Raw genomic sequence first — 21,858 nt, 5'->3', positions numbered from 1 at the left:
TAACAGTTTCTTCATAAAGGTCATTACTGATGTCTTTCCGCCTTGACATTGTATCAGTGCACAACTTTATGCTCCAGAGCATCAAACTACCAAAACCTTTACAAAGATGATCTCTGGTCTAATGATCATTAATTAAGGACTTTGATTAACAGCACCAGGCTGTTACTCTTCATCCTAAATCCTAGGGTGTACTTAATTTTTCCACACATAGCTTTTCCATTTCCGCTTTGTTTAATGAAAAATGACAGTGTGGGATCTGTTGTCTGATTTTGTACAATTGAGGTTAGATTTTAATAACTTTAGATCCTGTTGGAGACCAAATTATTGTGTCTTGATAGGTTAAAACTCCTGAAAATGAAAGAGCGTGTACATTTTTTGCCAAGACAGTAATGACAAATAAGCGTCAGGTGACTGCACCAAACAAGCACTGAGCTAACATTTCTGATGATAAAATGAATTCAGGGTTTACAGAATAAAACAGGAAGTAAAGCAAACACAAATTGAGCATAAAACTGCAAAGTGAAAAAAAAAAAAAACTTTGAATACGTCATGATAGAGATTTGCTTCCCAAATCAAAAAGCTGCAGAAAATTGTGTATAAATGTTAAATGATACTTCATTCTGCAGGGGAGTCAACCTACAAACTAAATGACTCCATCTGACCTTTATTTAAAAGGTCACATGGAGTCCTTAAAGCTCTGTGACATTTAAAGCTTAAATGAGCTGCTGTTTCTGGTTTCTTATGGAATTTTAACCAAGAAGACCACAGAAAATCTTAGTTTAAAGTTAGAAATTATGTAAATGGCAAATAAACCCATGCATTAGCGTGTGTGCTCAGATTCTATCACCAAACTGTATATTTAAAGTAACACTGAAGTAAGAAAAACACTCAGGTTGGTCTTTTAAATATGGATACAGTGCTGGTCCTGTGCTGCTAAATACGTTTTTAAATATGTTGAATACTATCAGACCAAGTAAATCCAGTTTTTGTGCAGCATTAAACTGTGCATGTCTCTGCAGGCGACACCTGACACCACCATCTCCAAATACACGGTCAGTCTTCCACTCGGCTGCTCTCACAAATAGATCCGCTGGCTCGCCCTCGTGGCCCTGGGAATGAAAAGGACGTGGCGGGTAGTGAGGGGGCTTACTTGCAGCCCATCCTCTGAAGTCTCAACATCTAACCTACTGCCCGCAAGGAAGGCTAGGAGAACCAGAACCCAGCATGTCGGACCAGTCAGCCTTTGACACAGACGTTTGGACCCTGACAAGGTTCATCATTGAGACGGGTCGACAGGCTAAAGGAGCCACCGGGGAGATGACCCAGCTCCTCACTGCCATGCTGACCGCCATCAAAGCCATTTCCTCTGCTGTGCGTAAGGCGGGCCTGGCCCACTTGTAAGTACTTAGGTTTCCAGAACTGGGATGCCTGAACTTTTAAGGTGATCTTTGCATGTCTTGTCTTGGCTGCATCCTACATGTGATGGTCAGCAACGAAGTTGAGGTCTTAATCAGAAATGCTGAGAAAATGTACATTTTACCTCTTTTTTAGCTTCTGTACCACCTTGGGCCAGGTCCAACTTAACTCCCGACCGAACTAATATGCTCTGTGTAGAGTGTCATCAAAGTTCAACCCATCTTCCAGTGGTTCCTTAAGAAGGGGTCAGGAATCAACTTGTGTGGATTCTTGAGAGCCTTTTCAGAAATTAACCAAAATAATAAAATAATAATGGTAAATCTATGAAATGTAGAATTGCCATTTGTGTTATCTTTGGACTTCTGTTCAATGGTTTAGTTGAAATGCTTGTAAACTGATTTTCTGGGTCTTTAGTCTCATTCCCTGGTATTTTCTGAGTCCAAAGCTGAAAACTTCTGGAACCAGTTTGATATAAAGGCTAGACTAAATGTACTGGTCCTGCTAGTCTAAGGAATACAGGTTATAAGCCTGGCCTTCTGTAAGACAAGACAAGTTTATTTTTATAGGAGATTCTAACAACAAGACAATTGCAAGTGCTTTACATGATGACAAAAAAACATTTAAAGGTGATCTCAGTGGCACAAAAAGAGACATTTCTAAATTATTGCAACTAGAATAAGAGCTTCCCAAAGCAATACCTTTGTTTTAAAGATTTTCTAAGTATTACATTTGGGCCTAGATGTTAAAGAAGCATTTAAAATGACCTTTTTCAAACTTAAAATGGAATAAAACATCCCAAATTGTATGTTTAAGAGTCCAGGAGGTTTGTTGTTTTCAAACTGCATGAATTCAAAAGTGGTCTAATGTTGGTCAGAATAGCAAATACACATTAAAATACTAGACTTTCTAGTTTTTTTTTTTTTAATCCCGACTGTTTAACCTTGACTGGATAATCCTACAATGAACAGAGATTGATTGAAACCAAGTTTTTGATGAAAAGAAACAGAAATGGTGAATAATACAAAAAAAACAACACAATCTGGAATTAATGAAACCTTTATTACATTTGTGAAAGAAAATCCAAACAATGACATTTTGATAACTAGGCCCCATTTGAACAGGCTCAGAACACTTAAGATGTTCAGATCTTTGTACCAATCCATTGAGAACACTGGTCCAGTTGAAGAAAACACAATACTTAAACTGGTCAAATCTGGAGTGCTTCATTTTACACTGAGAAGAAAATACTTAAAACACAGATTTGTAAAACCTTTACACCAACAGTAAAAGCAAAATCCTCAAAATAAGAGCCTTTGTGATTGCTTTGTTGCATCCAGACCAAATTGGGTTTGTTCCCATTCAAAAACCAGAATACTTACACTGGTTCTAGTATGGGTAGAATTTATTTCAAACCCACTTTTGGATTTCTGAAAGCTTTTTGTGACAATTCTAAAAATATGGAAATTTTAGTGCTGATTTGCCATTTAGCCCATCTTTGATTTGGTCCAGTTGAGAAAACACAATACTTCAAACAGTTTAATCTGGACCCGATTATCCTACACATCAGACAGAGTCTTTAACACACCGTTTGAGATTTGTGGCTGCTTTATTTGTCAGAAAACTCTGCCTTTCTCAATGCTTTATTTAATATCCTTGAACAGACCCTGTTCAGAAACTGCAACTTGACAAGTGTCATGGTTGTAATTATGTTAAAGTGAATTGGAGATCTATAAAACGGAGGGATTGCTTTGGGAAATCTTTATTTTATTTTATAATATTTTAAAACAGTCAACTTGAGCTCCTTTTTGTGACATCTAGACCACCTTATAACAACCACAATTCAAAAACCATAATACTTAGACTGGTCAAATTTGGACAATCAATTATCCTGCACTGTGAATACATTGATTAAAATGCAGTTTGTTTATTGTAAAACCATAAAAATGTCTGTGAACACCGATTACTGCCATAAAATGTCCAGTTGAGCTTCTTGCTTGGCATATAGACCACCTTAAACTAAGTTCAGTTGCTTAAAAAAGCTGTAAAACTGGCTTTTTTTCTGCTGCCGAATCGGAGGCTGTGAACTGGATACCGACCTCAGTGTCATAAGGTTAAGGCTATCGGTACAACTGGAGTGACAGAGATCATAGGGTTTCTTTTGAGGGGAGAAGTGTGACATTTTATTTCACTCCCAGAGTAGATTCAGGAGTTATGGCTGAAGTGACTGAAGGCCTCAGATTGTCCACCTGGTTATAAGTTTAACATTTGTAAAGCAATCCTGTTGTACCACTGTGGAACAGTGCTTTAAGTTCACCATCGCTGTCGAGTCAAGATCGTGCTGCTTCACTGTGAGCAGGACGTGGAGCTCGGTTTGGTTATGATTCGTTTTAGCTATCTTATCTTGGAGAGATAAAACATTACACACCCCCGGCAGGGCAATTTCTAGCAGCAGACAAAACAGAAAAATTGGGCAATGTTCTGAGTTGCTGAAAGTTGACGCAATAACCCCTTCTTTGTTTGGGTACTTCTGGAGACTTGCCAGGTTTGCAGGACAGTAGTGGAAGTCTTTCAGGAGTTTTAGAGGGTGTTCATGGGGTCAGCATGACACAAATGTTTAACATGGTGCAGACATTCAAGATTAAATTACCTCAGAGGTATGATGGTAATAAAAATACAGCACCACTTCCAGTTTTATGCAGTCCCCTTTATTTTTTTCTATTGAAAAGTGTGGATTTGGTTGTATTTTGCTTCCAATTATAGATTTTTTTGTGCCTTTTAACAGTGCTCTAAACCGGTGTTTCTCCAGGCTGCATAAAGTACTTTTAAAATTTGTGACATTTTGTGCAGTTGCTCCCAGCTGATGATTTTATAAAGACGCAATCAGCGTTAGAATCACTTAAGTGTAGAAAAAGCCATTTATTTCACGTAGTAAAGTAATGATTTATTTTAGAAATCACTTTTAACAGCTTACAAAAGTCATAATCACAGGACACAATAAAATCAAAAAGAAACATAAAAAACTAAATAGCATGAAATACCAAAAGGAAAATATAAAGATAAATATAAAAAAATGCTAAGAGTTTGATAAGAAACTCCAGGAAGAGGCTTTATGACTATTTATTTTTAAATGTCTGCATCGTCTCATCTCACAGTATCAGTCTGACCTGCTCCAGTCGTATGTTCCCTCCTGCTCTCTCAGGTCGGCAGATCAGTCAGTGTTGGTGGCCTCGAAGTCAAACAGGAGGTCAAAAGGTGACCAAGCATATTCATACGCTGCCCCCAGTCTGTGGAACCACCTACCTTTGCAGATCAGACAGGCTGACTCACTTCCTGTTTTTAAATCATCTCTTAAAACAATTTTTTTCTCACTTTGACATGTTTGCTTTTGTTTTTTATTGTTTTATGGTCTCAAGTGTTATGTTGCACTGATTGTGTTTATTTGGTTTTATTGTTTTGGAATTTTATGTTTTTATCGCTTGTGTTTTATTTTAGGTGTTACAGCACTTTGGTCAGTGGTGTTGTTTTTTTTAAAGTGCTTTACAAATAAAGGTGTATTGTATTGAACCAAATGCAAGTCTAAAAGCAGGTTGTTCCACGGCCTCTGTGAAAAGCATGATCTCCTTTAGTTCTCAGTTATGTGCTGGGAGCAACTAACAAATTCGGATTTTGAGAATGAAAAGATCAAGAAACTCAGTCAGAAGACTGGACAAATATGATGCTGCCAGATCCTTCACTGCTTCATATGTTGGTACAAATACTAAAAAATGAATTTTAAAATTATTATAGCTGTTTTAGTAGAATTTAGAGTAAGGTAATAAAAAAGCAGTCAATCCTTTATCAATATAGAATGAGTGCCGCCCTATTTACAGAGGCCTCAAAGTAGACATCTAGGATTTAATTCCTGACTTCAGGACCTTTGCTGTATGTCTTCTCTCCTTTTCTCTCTGTCCATTTCCTGTCGAAAACGCTGTAGATAAAGGCCAAGTATTGGACCTAGTATTAAACCTTGGGGAACCTCGGAGGTTAAAGAGGCTTTCACAGAAGAGCAGTCAATAGCTTTCACTGAGAAACTCCTGTCTTTTGAATAGGAGGAAAACCAGGCTAATGCAGAACCAGAAATACCAGCCACATATGTTACGGAAAGATTTTTGCCCAACATACTGCAGTCCAAAGTAATAAATGCTGTAGTGAGGATAACAGAAGGACAAAACAATTCCCAGCATCGATCAGCAACCAAAAACTCATTGCATACTGAACCCTTAATGAAACAGCCGTCTTTGTAGAATACTGCTTCTGATAATCACAAAATCAGATGAACTGGAGTGAATCAGTTTGTAGCACTTTTTCACAGAAGCAGGGTTACTTTACATGTTTTTAGTGAAATTAATGAAAAATACAAAAGACAACAAAGTACGACTGTGAGAAATTAGTAGTTTTAGCATCAACACGGTGATTCCCAAACAGAAAACTTCCCATTAACTGAAGGATAACACATCTCAGCTACTGGCGGCCCTTTTCTGTGTTTTTCCTGCTTCTTTGTGACTTCAGACACTATTCATTTTCTGCAGGTAGTTTTAATACCTCTTCTGTTGCTGTCAAACACTGGACTGATATTATTAGATTGACCTGAGAGAAAACGCAAACCTGTCAATGTCCAAAGAAAAGCCCGAAGGATTCCTTAAGAGAAATATCTACTTTAAAAGTTACAGGATTGTTTGTTTGTTGTCCTGTGAAATAGTCTTACTTACACACGAGAAGGTTGTCTCTTAATCATCTGTGTTGTGTGACTGAGGCCTGCTGGTTTGGTGTGTTCAGGCAGGGCATGGTGGGCTCCGTGAATGTGACGGGAGACGACGTGAAGAAGCTGGACGTGCTGTCCAACGACCTGGTCATCAACATGCTGCAGTCGTCCTACAGCACCTGCTGCATGGTGTCTGAGGAGAACAAGGAGCTCATCATTACTCCCAAGGATAAAAGGGTAACTGATGCTATTCAGGCGTTCAACATTTAAAAGCTATATAATACAGTCATGTAAACAGTGGGACCCCCTAAAAAAGCAGGTGTGTTTTTTAACATAATTAAACATATGGATAAATAATGTCAAATCTCCAACACTAAGACATTCATATATAAATAAACATAAAACGTAAAAACCTTAAACATGTTTCTGTAAATTAAGTTTAAAGTTGCAAAGGAAATGACACACACACACACGTCACACACATCAAGTGCACACGATGAGAAGACATTTCGCGGCATTTTCAAGAGAGAAAACACAAGTTTAATATTCATGGGAAGTCTCCAAGGAAGAAACCGTTGACTTCTAAAAGAAAAGCAGAGAACGAAGAGAAAGAGAAATAATTCCGAAATAATTTTGTTTTGACGCCAGAACAGAGGACATATTTAAATAAACTAATTCAGCACTCAAGAAAAAGAGCAGCATATCTGCTGTGAAGCATAGAGGTGGAAGTGTCATGCTTTGCTGCAGCAGAACCTGGGCAGCTCACCATCATAGAGTCCATCTTGAATTCTACTGTGAATCAGAGGATGTTTGAGGAAAATGTGAGACTACCTGTGAGAAGCTTAAAGCTGAAGCAGAACTGGACCCTGCAACAGGACAATGACCCAAAACATGCCAGTAAATCCACCAGGGACTGGCTGAGAATTAAGAATTGGAAAGTCCTGTGCCTAGTCAAAGCCCAGATCTTGGTCTTTCTGAGATGCTGTGGGGTGACTTGAAACAGGCTGTGCATGCAAGATACCCCTGAAACATCTCACAGCTGAAAGTGAGGAGTTGGACAAATTTTCCTCAGACTGATGTTGAGATGGTAGCGATCTATAGGACGTGTCTCAATAAAGTTATACAGTATTTTACCAAAGGAGTTAACACTAGCTAATAGAAGGTAGGGTGTCCTAACTTTTCCTCTGCTACAAAACATTTTGTTTAATTTGTTGTTTATAGAATAAAACATGGTTAATTTTGTTGAAGTGAAATTAAATTACTCTCTGTTCTAAAGACAAAAAAATGTGATCCTAATTTTTTCACATGACAGTATCAGGGTTAGAAAAATGTTGGTCAATAAAAATGAAAACTATTCTGAAGATATTCATTGGTTCCAATGAGACAATTCAGTGAAGTAACTCTTATTGTTTGTTTGTTTTAAATGCAGCTATACAAGATAAATGATGAGAACATTTTTAGTAAATCTGATGTATGCCCACAAAAGATTTAGCTTAAGACATTCAGGTCCAGATTTGTGGTCGGTCAGTACGACTTGTTCAAATTTGTGGAACCAGGACTTCTGCTCTCTAGCAGGAAATGCTAAAGGACATTTTCATGCCGTCAGTCTGTGAGGTTAAGCTTAAGCCCACTTAGGTTATGCAACAGAAGCTAAAGCACACTGGCAAACCCCTCTAAAAAAGAAGGTTTTGGAGTGGACTAGTCAAAGTCTATAATCAAACCTGATTTGGATGCTTTATAAACTTAAAAAGGCTGTTTATACTTGAAAAATCCTGCAATGAGGCTGAATTTAAACAATTCAGCAAAGACAAGTGGGCTAAAATACCTTCACTGTGATGTAAAAGACTAATTTCCAGTTATTACTAACATTTAATAGACGTTCTTGCTGCCAATGGTGGCATGACCAGTTTCCAGGTTCTGAGGCAACTACATTTTCTTATAGCACCATGTTGGTTTGGATCAATAAATGAAATAATCATTTGAAAACTGTATTTTGATTTTACCAGTGTTATCTTTGTCCAATATTAAAATTTGTTTAATGATTTGAAACATTTGACAATACCAAAAATCAAAAAAGAACAAACGTTTAAGGAGGAAATACCGCAGTTGTTTTTATGTCGGAGTCTTCTCTTTAGATTAGTTTGAGTTCCCTTGTAACATATTTAATGTTTCCTAATCATGTCAAAGTAACATTTGTATGGAATGACTTCTTAATGCTGCATGAGTCAATGTTTGTTTGTTTGCTCTGGTGGTGAAAATGTTTCCCTATGTTTCCCTATGTTGTGGATCTATAATCTTATCACATAAAACTGACATTTTATCTGGTATATTTAAGAATTTATTTAAATAGTGAATTTCAGTGTGTTTTTTTAATATTTTTATTTTGAAAGGCCTTAAATAAAAAGTATTTTTAATTGGAAATCAACAACATTTTTGAAGTTAGGACACAGGATTTGTAAACCCTCGTTAGTCAAACTGAATGTGTGATGTTTGCTGCAAAGGGTGACCTCAAAGCAATGAAGTTTCAGGATCCTGGTGGAGGAAGCGGGGGAATGGAGCGATGAAGTGTTGTTTCATCTGCATTAATGAGGGCGCTGATGTGTGGTCTGTCACGATGAAGAAAATGCTGAGCTGAAAGACAAAACTGTTGAATTGCTGGTCCATCTACATTCCATTCCTAACCTTTGGTCATGAGATATGGATCATGACCACAACAACTAGATCGTGGACACAAGTGGCTGAAATTAGCATCCCAGGCTGTTTGTCCTGGGTCATCTTCCACATGGGTATTACTCAGTCTGTCCTGTGCTCATCCATTACTGTGTGGTTTGGCTCAGCCATAAAACAGGACAGGTCCAGATTCCAGCGAACAATCAGGTTTGCGGAGAGGATCATCAGGGCTGACCCTCCCACCATCCAGGACTTGTACAGGTCTAGGGTCAGGAAAAGGGCTGCTAACATCACTGCAGACCCCACACAGTCTTGGCCAATAAAGCTGATTCTGATTATTCTGTATGTTGAGGGTGGTTCAGATATCTGGTTATCTTCTGGATGCTTAACTTTGGTGATGTTCAGCACATTTCCCCCCAGAAGACCCCGGTGTCTGAAAACCTATCGGAAGGGCTGTATATTCCTGGGATGTAATATAATAATCCAGATTCTGACCTTTTTGTCCTACTTTATTTGAACTCAGGGAAAGTATGTGGTCTGCTTTGACCCTCTGGATGGGTCCAGTAACATTGACTGCCTGGCCTCGATTGGAACCATATTCGCCATCTACAAACGGGTGAGTCTCCCCTCTGCAAATACGTACAAAGGTAAGTCGTTAACTGAAATTAATTGAGTCCTCAAAAATAAACTGCAAGTTTTTAATCTTGACTGCAGTAACATACTACAGTCACAAGAGGGAGGTATTGCACAATTAATCAGGACAGGTGATCACAGTTTTAACCGGTGCAGCAGGTATTGTGGTGCAGTCTGTCTGTTTTACCTTGATCGAGACAAAAATATGTTATTGAATAAATAAATAGAAATAAAATAATCAAGGGTTTGGTTTATTTTTTATTAAATACTAATATTATTATTCATTTAAGATTAAATCAGTGGGACATTTAAATATTTAGCATATACTGTAAATTAAATATTTTATGTTTTCCCAGTTATATAAATAGAGGTGTAAAAACAGGTAAAAGTTATCCAAAACAGTAAAAACCCCAAGGTTGATGCATTTCAATTTTAAACAGAAGTATTTCAAAAAACAATCCAACATAGAAAACATAAAAGCAAAAATTTCACATGTCTAAATGAATAAAAAGGAAACATTTTTCAATCAACTGTTGTTAACTGATAAATTTTATTAAAAGTTGTGAATCTTTTTGGAAACCCAAACATTATAAACAGCTCTCAGTGAGCAACCTTTTACGTTTTTTTCTATTCTTGTCCGCTGTTGTGATGTGCAGATATCAGAAGGGGAGCCCGCAGATCAGGACGCCCTGCAGCAGGGAAACAACATTGTGTGTGCTGGCTATGCTCTGTACGGCAGCGCCACCCTCGTGGCCCTCAGTACCGGCGCCGGCCTCAACTTCTTCATGCTTGATCCAGTAAGTCCTCCCTCAGATTTCCCTTTGAATCTGACATCTCTCCCTGTTATTGCTGTGAACACAGACTGTTGCCTCCTGACGTTATGTCTTAACCAGAGGTAATACACATTTCCATAGACAATGTTTGGGTCACTTTTGAACCCCAACTGCAAATATTTGCAACAAATTTGCTTCAAAATAGTCTATCCAGTCTGTTGGAAGATTGGATAGGCAAATTCTACAAATCTGACTTTGCTTTCAGAATGTCCTTGCCAAGTTTCCTTTTCTTTTCCATCTAAAGGCTCAATATCCCTGTCACACTATTGCGTATCAGCCTGTCCTTTCAATGGTCTAGGAAAACACGATACCTTAGGAACATAAAGCTCTGTCATCACCTTACTACACCTTACGTTTGACACTGTAGCAAACATAATGTTTTCACCAGATAAGTCAGGCTGCCACAGCTTTTCTAGGATATGTTAAAAATTCAACAACATTTTCAACAACCGCTGCTCTCAAATACTATTAATTGCAAATTACTGCTGAAACAGTTACACAACTGCTACTAATTTATCACAGCAGTAACTCAATGATAGCATTATTCAATCTTTTGCATACTATGCAGACACTGTCTACACTGGTGAACGTTCACGCATGTGCGGAAAGTGAAATTGAAACTGATAGCATGACCTACTTTCTGATTAATTTGGCTATTAATTGTCTGACCACTTGGGGGCACTCATAGAACACTGATAGGTATTTACCAGAAGGTCAGTCGATACTTAAATATGAAGAAAAGGAATAAAACGAGACAGTAAGGTCACGGCAACAGTAACATACCCCATTCTGACGCAGCAGAACACAGTGAATTCCACATCCTTGATCCTAATATATCTGCACTATTCAGAATGGGAGCACATGAAAAGCAACACACATACTTTAAAGACATGAGAGAACTTGATGTCCCACCAAATCCTTCTTATTTCCTGATGTTTAGACCCTCAGTACACCAGCAACATTGTGAAAGCAGCTTAAGTGTTAATTTTCATTAGTTGTTTCTCCCTCTTAATCACTTATTTATTTTGTAAACAATCTATTTACTCATCTGAACATCAGTAAATGGCATTGCTTCTGATTTGTTTTGCTATGATCATCTTCTTACCTGCTTTTTCTAATTGTCCTTTTTTTACTTTCTGTTGTCGCCTCACTCCAGGTCCAGGTTTTCTAATAACTACACCTGTCCTGTGTTACTCTTCATCTTCTTCGGTCTTAGTTTACAGATGCCAAAGTCTCATTTTCAGTCCATTTAGACTGTATTTACTAATTTTCTATTTATTGGGTGACTTTTGAAGGCAGTTTGTTGTACTGGGCTTTATTGGGTTGTATCCCTACATGGGTCTGAAAATAAAGGCCACATATAGATAAATGTAAATGATTTTAAAACCATGTTTTATTTCCTTTCCTAATAAAATACATTGTGGTTTGCAGTTGTTACATAAGAATAAATGTATGTTTTCGGGAGGCGCTGTATGCAGGACCTTTTTCTTTCTTTTCATTTTCACGCACAGAAGTACTTTCTTATTTTCTGCATTCTCCAGATTTGAATATAACAAGAAATAGAAACCGCACAGCTAAATTTACTGATTTACAGCTGCATTGGATGTGTTTGTTTGTGCGTTAAACTCAAAATTCAACTCTATCTACCCTGTTTTATAAACATTTCAGTAAATTTACCCTTTTTCTTCTGGGAATGTGACAACTAAATGTTTTATTCTTCTCCAAAAGGCAATCGGTGAATTCATCCTAATTGAGAGGAATGTGAGGATCAAGCAGAAGGGAAAGATCTACAGTCTGAACGAGGGCTACGCCAAGTACTTCCATCCCTCCATCAATGAATACCTCAAACACAAGAAGCACCCTGAGGTGAGAACTTTTCACTTAAATCTACATCTAACAGAATCCCGTGAGTCCCTCAAAGCCAGAAATGTGAGATTAATACATCTATAACTGTAAATCTGATTCATGTGAATGAAGCTGTGAAGTGGAAGGAAGACTTGCTGACACACTGATGTATTTCGTTTTGCTGGTTCAGAAATAAAACTTGGTCCTGAGGCATGATTTTACAAAAAAACACGCATCATGTGAGTCCTGACAAAGCACTTGATCTGCGTGAATGAGTTTGCAGGAAGCTGACTGCAGAAACATGCCGAAAAAGGACTCATGGGGGCATGACAAACTAAAATTAATAACATTTTTCTGTGTAACAATTATACTTTTTTATACATTTCAGTGTATCTAAATATATTTGTGCTCTGGCTCAAACAGACAAAACTAAACTTAGCCATTAGACATAACATAAAACAGGACAGGAACTCATTTATCAATGAACAGACACACATTGTGCACACGTTGTGCTGAATGTGAAAGTTGCTTTATGCAGACAGATGCCACAAGCCAAAACCAAGCGAAAAGAGATTACAACCTGACCATAACATGTGATGATCAGCTGATGCAGCAGCGTGTCGTTTGGCGGCGCAGTCAGCTCAGCTGCAGGATGGCAACATGCTCACTGCAGGAAACCTGCTGTTCCTCAGGATACTGCAGCCAGGAAACTCTGATCTCCACTCATGCACAGTCAGCACTGTCAGGGTCTGGGTTTGGATCGGACCAAAGTGCAGATAAGAGCTTGGCAGCAGCATGATGAGAGGAAGGCTTCTCTTTAATCAAAGGTCTCCAAAACGTAACATAAATCACAGCAGGTACAAACATGAGTCGAGCCAAAAACTTACATGTGTACACAGTTCTGTAACGTAGCAAAACTGAGCATGAACAGGGGTAGCGAACGAGAGGAACCAGCAAGGAACTAAGAACACAGACCAACTAATATACAGAGACATGAGAGAGTAACAATAGACAGGCAATCAAAAGAACTAGGGACAGGTGTGACGAAGCAAACAGGGAGACTGAAGGGCAGGTGAAACTAATACAAAACTAACCCATGGGAGAAAGGACTAATAAACAATACAGTAAACAAACCTAAACCAACACTGACTGAAATAACTGGAAAGGAAGCAGAGAACGTGAGGACTAGAATACATACAAACCAAAATGTAAACAATAACTAAAACTAACCTATCAGGAGGGACTGGAAGAATAGAGACTTAAACTAGAGAACTATAATAATAATCATAATAAAGAGAAAACCATTCTAAGTGATAAATAAGAAAAGAACAACAAATAAAGGAACTATGAGCGAGGGGAGAGAGAACTGCAAACAGTAGGAGGCAGGAGGGAGAACAAAACTAACATCAAAATAACTGAAGGAATAAACAAACACAAAACCAACACAGAGTCCCAAAATGTCGAACCCTGACAAGCACTCCTTTAACACAGTTACAAACATGAAGACAGAGTCTGTTTGGTCATCAGCATCTCTCTCATCACTGATGATTTACCGTGTGGAAAAGCTTAAACCTTCATATATATATATTTTTTTTGATTTTCTATTTCTTCAGACCTGTGACACATCATCCGGTAACTCCTGTACAGTCAGAGTAAAAAAAAAAACACGCTCTTTCAATGGACGCCCATATCACTTTACTGGGCTGTAATATATATTCTGTTATTAGCATAATAATTTTTAAGCCCAAGTTTAAAACAGCAAGAGAAAGATTCAGTGTTATGCAACAGTTATTTATTTATATTAATTAAAATGTCTTTTATTTGTTGTAATTCCCATTTTTGAATGCCAAACAGTTGGTAAAAAACAGAAGGTTTGAAATAAAGCTTTTAATCAACCGAAGCTGCAAGCAGGCTGACAAACACAAGAAGACAATTTTTAAATACGATAATAGGTTTTGTCTGGGAAAATTCGCAAGTAAATTAAAATGCTACAGAAATCACATGCGTTTATATTTTTAATACTACACAAAAAAGTTAATTTAACGTTTTAACTGCTTTTCATCTCATTTAGGGGTTTATTTTTTGTACACAAAAGTGCTGAGTAGCACAAATACTGTGCACTTTACATTTTGAGCCTACATTGATTGGCAAAAGCTGTTTTTAGATATGGTTTTTGGCTACTTACTCTTGGCCAAAATCTCCCATTTAGGTTAAAACGTAGTTGAATTGCAGTATTTTAAAATCATGGACACTATGTTAGTCACTGGTTAATAAAGAATTATCTAATGTATCAAATAAGCAGTTTTATGCCATGTTGATACTTCAAAACATAAACTCACGGGCTGTTGAGTGATTTAAAAAATACTAAAAAGGATTTTCTTAAGTTAAGTTGGAACTAATTTTAAAGTTCCACCATAGCAACATACTTCGATAGACCTGTTGAAGTTCCATTTTGTATTTGAGTTCGGTGTGCCACCCCAAGATTATTAATGCCCCCTTACTGACTACCCTTTCCAGAACTTTCTGGAGATGCCCCTGTGTAGAACCATCTTTAGTAGCGATATGTTCTAGTGTTTGTTCTCTGTCTGACCGTATGTCTCAAACACCATTCTGGAGGACTCACTGTCTTTTTCCAAGTTACTTCAGTTCATTCAGGTTAGTACACATTGTTTTTGCACAGCTGTATTAGGGTTGCTTTTGCCTTTCCGACTTGGCATTGTGATAACACACACTTTTGTGCAGCAAACTTTATTAATCTCTTGCTTTTGTAGAGGTGTTGACATTGGTTATGATCATTTAATCAACTGTTTTAATTAGCAGCCCCTGGGTCCTGTTTTCCCTTTTAAAACCCAGGAAAAAAAACAAGTGTGTATTTAGTTTTTTTGCATTAATGTATGTTTTTGCTGTCAGACTTGGCCCAGTTTAGTTCAGTTTTGAGTTTGACCCAAAAAAAAATGGCAAAAAGATCAGAAAAAAGCATTTTAATCCACAGCAGTGTGACAATTGTCTTCGTCATTGCTTATGTTCAGCATGAGTCCACCACTATTCCTTGGTTGTATGAAACAAAAATTTGATAATTTGGACAAATTTCTTCAGTTTTTAAAATTTTAGCTGCGTTTAGGTTTTTGCTGCTTCTTGCTTTGGAGTTTTTTTACTTTACAGAAGTACATTTTTGTAAAGGGTTTAACCCTACATAAAAGGAAAGCGTTGTGCCACAGTTTCATCCTTGGACACTCATGATCATACCAATGATACAGCAGAAGGTGACTGCAGCCTTACACACTGCAGTATGACCAATCACAAGGTTGGAAAGTAACGTACACATGCCTCAGTTGCCGCAGGGGATTAAACCGAATGATTTTTCACAGCATTTTACCTTCTGTTCTCAAACTGCTTCCTTTTTTTGTTGAAAAGTACTTGGAGAATATTTGCTACAGATTACAAGAGCCACACAGGCTGATAAACAAGGAGATTCACAAGTTTTGTCTAAAGAAATTCACAACAAAAAATCCGTTTATGAACATTATGTGTAGAGACATAAGATTTATTTTAAACTTTGTTCACCTTTTAGTGACACAATACTGGACACATTTGGGTTTTTCAAACAAATTTATCCTTGAAAAACACTCACACTCCATTACCTCTACATTAAGCTTGTTTTTCTTTTATTTCACATCTTTATGGGTCTCATTTTTTTCCTTGAAGTGTGTGTTTATGAGTACATTAGTGTCTGCATTGAGTAATACTGTGCATGCAGCCTCCCATGTGATGAGTGGGAGGTGAGTCAGCGAGCAACTGACTCCAAACATGAACGGGCAACTGCCAGATTCCACGTCCCGCTGCAGGATTTTGTTTTTTGTTGCGTAGCTGCAAAACTTTCAGTCTGTGGAAACTCTGATCGTGAAGGAGTCTGTTTGCTTCATGTGCGTCCCAGAGTTGCTGCAGGTGGTCTCTGACCCAGCTCACAGGTTTCCTAAGTCGCAGATCTGCTGGTTATCGATTATACTTTATGATTAACACAGATCCTTTACTGTAGGTCACAGCAAAATAACTCAAACCTAAAAGAAAAACAGCTACTGGAGTATTAAGTGTAAAGCGGTGCCTTAAAGATCAAAACCAAAGGTCACATGTTTTCTCTAAAGACAAAAGGTTTGAAATAACATTTCATGATAAAACTCTTTATCAATGGAAGCTGACAAACACAAGGAGACAATGTTTTATTACATGTCATAAATGTACAAATCTTATCTGGGAAAATTCACAAGTAAATTAAAATGCTCTGTTAATCAGGTGTTTTGCTATTTTAAGTAGTAAACACATTAAATGTTTCAACTTATTTGTACCCAATTTAGGGGTTTTAGAGACAAGTGTGGTACAAATACGCTACACTTTTATAGCCTGAGCTAATTCACAACACCTCCCTAGTTATGCTTATGGCTACTTAAAAATAAAAATATGATATAAAGCTTAAAATGCAAACACAAAGTGGAGTAAAAATATAACACAAATTAAGTTCAAACAATATAAAATGAAAAAATAAAATACAAAAAGCTTTGAATTGAATATAAAATGGTAGTGATTATATGGTTGAGAAACACCTTTAATCTGAATGTAAAATAATGTCAGTTTGAGTTTGGTTTGATTTCTGCAGGTAGGGAGTTTTTAGAAGTCCTCCTACATACAGTACATCATCATTAATTATTTTAAGTGAGAACATTGTCCAAGCTGAAAGTCTTTTTTAGTGCATTCAGTGTCATAAAAGCTGCTAAAGCACTTTATGGCTTTATGTACATTTTGATCAAATGCAGTGTTTTTACTGAACAATTTCCACTGTATGATAAATCATTAAAAAAAAAGTTCTCTTTTGCATTGTAATCTCTTTACCAGTGAGGACCATGAAAATGTCCTCACTTTGCAACAAACGATCTTCACTTTGCTGGTGAAACACAAAAACTGGTTCTCACTCAGCGGCAACTACAAGAACACACACACAAATATAATACTAATAGAATTGCCTGCCTCTCCATCCTGCAGGATGGCAGCTCCCCATATGGGGCCCGTTATGTGGGCTCCATGGTCTCAGATGTTCACCGCACCATCGCCTACGGAGGGATCTTCATGTATCCTGCAAACGAGAAGAGCCCAAAAGGAAAGGTAATCTTGGATTTACTACCTCAAAGAAGTTTCCCCTCCAATCTATAGGGTTATTGAGCTTTTAAATGAAGTCTTACATCTACATGGGTTAAAATACTTTTGAATTTCTGTTATCCCCAAAACATTAGTTTTAAAGCCAAAAAGCAGATCAGAACAAGAACATTATACAAAATCTAGGCTGATATCTAATAGAAATGGTTTCCTGGTGTCAGTAACCATTTGCGACCCCTAGACTGATTTTCTGTGCCCTTCGACTGCAATTCATGAATGATGCGAACTTGGGCGGCGACTTTTTATTTTTAAATTGTAAATAAAGTGCCTCTAGGTGATTGTTGTGAACGGAACTGAATCTTATTAGGGCAAAATTAACAAATTAAAATCTTCTCACAATGAAAAATGTTAGGTACAACACAAAGTATTGGTCTTTTAATAACCACGCTTTTTAATTTCACAGTAAATAGGACCACATCTTTCCAGTGACCTTTACTCAAAAGCAACCTTCTGTGCACCCACATCTGCATTTAATTAATTTATTAAACTTAAACATTTAAACACAGAAAACATTTTCAATGAAAGAGGAACCCAAATCCTGTTCCTATTGGTATAGACCAGTGATCTGCAACCTGCGGTTCTGTAGCTGTATGTGGCTCCAAATACCTTTGGGCAAAAATGCCAAAGAACTGAACTGAATGTTTTAAAATGTAAAGGTCATTTAAAAAAAAAAAAACAAGCTTTTGTCATTATGTTTGAAATAGAGAGAACACCCAGGAGGAGGAAGTAAAATATAGACTGTTTTATTAGTGATGTAATCAGGAACGAAAATCTCACTGTAGGGAGAGGAGTGAAGAGAATGGATGAGTACGGGTAACAGAAGATAAGACGAACCTAAGAACAAATAATTATCATGAATCTGAGATTGGCTTACTGAGACTCAGGATCCAGGTCTTAAGCAGGGATATCTGTAGAGAGTTCACTTGGTGCTGTTCTGTGTGAGCTCGGAACAAAGAAACGAGTTCAATGTGCGGTGGTTTACGTTGGAGGGTGGGCAGGGTACACTTGTGGCTTGGCTCAGGAGATGGAGGACAGGAAGCTGCCAGCTTGGTGCGAATCCAAACAAAGGCAGATGACAGGATAGGAATCCTCAAAACGAGGATAGGGTTGATCATCCAGAATAACTTCCAGAAACGAAATCAGAAACTCAGTGACATAGGTCTAAAGCATAGGCTTTCAAAATCTGCAGAAGAGCAAAAACAAAGTTAGTCGAAGAACGAAGCCTAGACTTAGAGTGTGGCTCGAGTTTGTACCACTGGTGGCAAAACACTCTCGCATTGAAGTGCTGGCAGCCTCCTGCTTAAGTACTCCTCCTAGTATTCAGTGGAACAAGTCGCACCTGTCAAACCAGCACACCTGAGAGCTCCAACACAGTCTGAAACAAAACACATGTGGCAAGCACAAACATAACCCAGATCCTGACGGCTTTAGCAGTTTTCCCTATGTGTTTTCATGCAATATATGCATAAGATTTCCACAAAGACTGACACTAATAGTGTAAGAAATATTATTTTTTAAGTAATTTTCTTTGTCAGTAGGTTTGCAAACTACTTGCGTTTTGACATCATTTTCTATAAAAAATGAATGTCCCATTAAAGAAAATGTTTTAAACCTAAAAATAAGAGTAATTTTGTTGTTCTTTAATTTAAAAATCTAAACAAGGTTCCTATAATAGGCATAATAAAAACAAGCTATTTAATTTTAAATGTGTCCTGGGGTTGTAAAGGTTGCTGACCTCAGGTATTAACTAAATAGACTACATTTGTTTGTAGACAAGTTTTCTACAATGATCTACACATCAATTTCCTACAAAAATTCAGAGTGCTTTGTTTGTTTAATGAAAATATAGCAGCTTAGTTTATTGCTGAGTAGGTAAAAAAAAAAAATCACATCACAATTTCATGTGATTTTAGCTTTTACAAATATACTTTTTTTGGTCCAGGAGCATTTTTGACTTGACGATTTTGGCCTGTGTGAGAAAAAGTTTGTACACCCCTGCTCTGCAGTATCTGGAATCAGGTCTGAATGGGTCAAACAGTCTCTTTCTGTGAAAACAAAGCCACAGTTAGTTAGCTTTGAAGAATGAAAGTAAATATTCATACTTGCCGTTCATCGCCTGGCAGAAACTGACGTTTAACCGTCTGTTGTAGCGGTTGTGTAACCCGAGGCTGGAGCTGTTTTTCCTCCATAGATATAAGGTTTATTTATGTTGGAGATCAACTCTAAAGATAATCCTGTCGTGACTTGTTGATCCTTACATACTGTATCTTCAGACGCTGCTTAGGGCCTTAAATGTAAAAGATTTTTATTCTTTAAAAAATTGCTTAAAACGTGCAAAGAATAATCTTCATTGTATGATTGTTGTGTTACCATAGTTAAAATCTGATGCTACAGGTTAACTCTTTTCTTTGTGTTTGAGTTCAGTTTGTTCACAAATACGTATAACAGCAAAAAATAACCAATTATCTGGGATTCATTTTAAGATCAGCCAATTAAACTTGGCCCCCTCTTCCAGATTCCACCAAATCTGTATTGAAAGGCAGTCAGTGGTGGAGATGTTCTTAATGGGGAGAGGGAGGCCAAAGTAATTTCTACTTAAGGCCCTATACGATGTTGGGCCAGCCCTGTGTATCTTACGAAGCTTTATGATCATCTCAACAATCAGGAAAACTGAAGAAGATCCTAAGCGTCTGGCGTCTGGTGGTTAAGATTTGGATGAAAGTCTTTTGGTTTGGATAAGTTATAACATTGCAAAATTTAAGTTTTCCTCCCTGCTGAGTGTCGAGATGTTTTCAATAAAATCTGAATATGGTTAAATATGATGTATGGAAACAAACAAAAAAACGTTCACAGTTAGTCCAGAGTTAGCTTCTAACAGCGCTGAAAGGGAAATGAAACCAAACTTAGAGTAGGCGCATCTTTCCTAAATATTTTTAGCAAACAGCAAAGTAACAACTCTTCCTGTGGACTGTAACAAATTTTCATCAGAATGCTTTCTCTGTCCTATACTTTTTGACTCTGTTTAATTAACTACAGGATATTGTAACTTAGCTATTTGGATCAGAACAATACAAAACACAAAAGTACAGAATAGAAGAGTAACTCTCAGTCTGAATCAACCTCCGATGGACCTCTGGAGAAAATATTTCCTTTTAGATAACTTCTTTTACCATTTTGTGTTTACAGTGACAATAGCTAACAGACCCATCTTCCCCCAGTAACAACATCCACACTGAAGGGAGTTGTTGTCACCATCGCCTGATAGCTTAGGTAGGATGTGTTCACTGAAAAGATCAAATTTTGGACTCTTCCCCAAGGCCTCTAGAGCTAAAAAAATCTTCCGATTTCCTGGACAAGCATATTTGTTTCTCTGCGTCTCTAAAAAAACATCTAAAAATGAGATGACGATGACACATACAGTGGATTTTGTGATTATTATAATGACCAGAAAGTAATAAAATTAGAAAATAGTACACATGGGTTGACTGTATAAACAACATTTTGTCACTTAAATCTCATAACTCAAGTCAGATGATGTACTGCACTTTGAAAAGCTTTTAACATATTTAAAAACGTGAGAAAATTTAATTGCTGTTGTCAAAGTTAATTCTGGCAAAGCAGAGGATGAAAATGATCAAACAGAATGACACTGACCTCATCTTGGTAAATCTATAAACCCATCTTCTGCAATTATTAGTGCTCTTGAGGGCCCCCTGCTGGTGTGGGGGCCCTTAGCAGCTGCTTGGGTGATATCTGGTTTTTGGCAAATAAAATTGTCAAACTATGCTCAGAAGTCACCACCATCAGAACCAAGAGCACTCTGAAGATGTCAGAGGAGACGAACCACACCAATTAATATTAGTAACATGTTTTTTAAATTGTTCTCTCATAGCTGCGGCTGCTGTACGAATGCAACCCCATCGCCTTCCTCATCGAGCAGGCGGGCGGCCTCGCCACCACCGGCACCCAGAGGATTCTGGATGTTCAGCCCGAAGCTCTCCACCAGCGAGTACCCTTCGTGGTCGGCTCGCCAGATGACGTCAACGAATACCTGTCGTTTGTTAAGAAGTTCTCATAAAAACTGCAGCTGAATTTTTATAAATGATATGTCTGATATAAAGTTTTTACTCAACAAAGATATTTTGTTATCACCTAAAATATTTCCTATTTTTGCGATAAAAATAAATTGAGTTTTTATAGATTGAGCTTTCATCCAGGACACCCTTATAAATGAGAATTTAAATTTCAGTGGCTTTTTCCTGGTTAAATATTAAGAAACACAAATACTTAATAGTAAAAACTTTGAGTTGCTGCGTTCATGAGCCAATCCCAAAACAATGTTCTCAACAGAAAATAAATCCATGTAATCAAAAAAGCAAAGACTACATGTATTTTTTCTGTGCAGATAGAGCTTAAACCAAATATTTAAATAAACTCTATAAAAAAATATCTACAAAATATCTCTTTTATCACTGTGTCATTAGACAATAAGAAATCCTTTAGGTATTACTGACA

At 37.4% G+C, this 21,858-nt stretch overlaps 1 protein-coding gene across 1 annotated transcript; it reads left to right on the top strand.

Annotated features, from left to right (window-relative positions):
* The first annotated feature begins 1,107 nt into the window (after nt 1–1,107).
* Nucleotides 1,108–21,792, top strand: fbp2 (fructose-1,6-bisphosphatase 2). Its single transcript, XM_047381976.1, has 7 exons — nt 1,108–1,397; nt 6,232–6,394; nt 9,351–9,443; nt 10,117–10,257; nt 12,022–12,159; nt 17,173–17,292; nt 21,236–21,792. The coding sequence occupies exons 1-7, from the start codon at nt 1,225–1,227 to the stop codon at nt 21,419–21,421; spliced, it is 1,014 nt and encodes a 337-aa protein (XP_047237932.1). The 5' UTR covers nt 1,108–1,224; the 3' UTR covers nt 21,422–21,792.
* The last annotated feature ends 66 nt before the right edge of the window (nt 21,793–21,858 follow it).

The sequence above is a fragment of the Girardinichthys multiradiatus genome, chromosome 12 (genome assembly GCF_021462225.1).
Source record: "Girardinichthys multiradiatus isolate DD_20200921_A chromosome 12, DD_fGirMul_XY1, whole genome shotgun sequence".
Taxonomy (NCBI): Eukaryota; Metazoa; Chordata; class Actinopteri; order Cyprinodontiformes; family Goodeidae; genus Girardinichthys; species Girardinichthys multiradiatus.
This window is presented reverse-complemented; position numbering and strand designations above follow the sequence as displayed.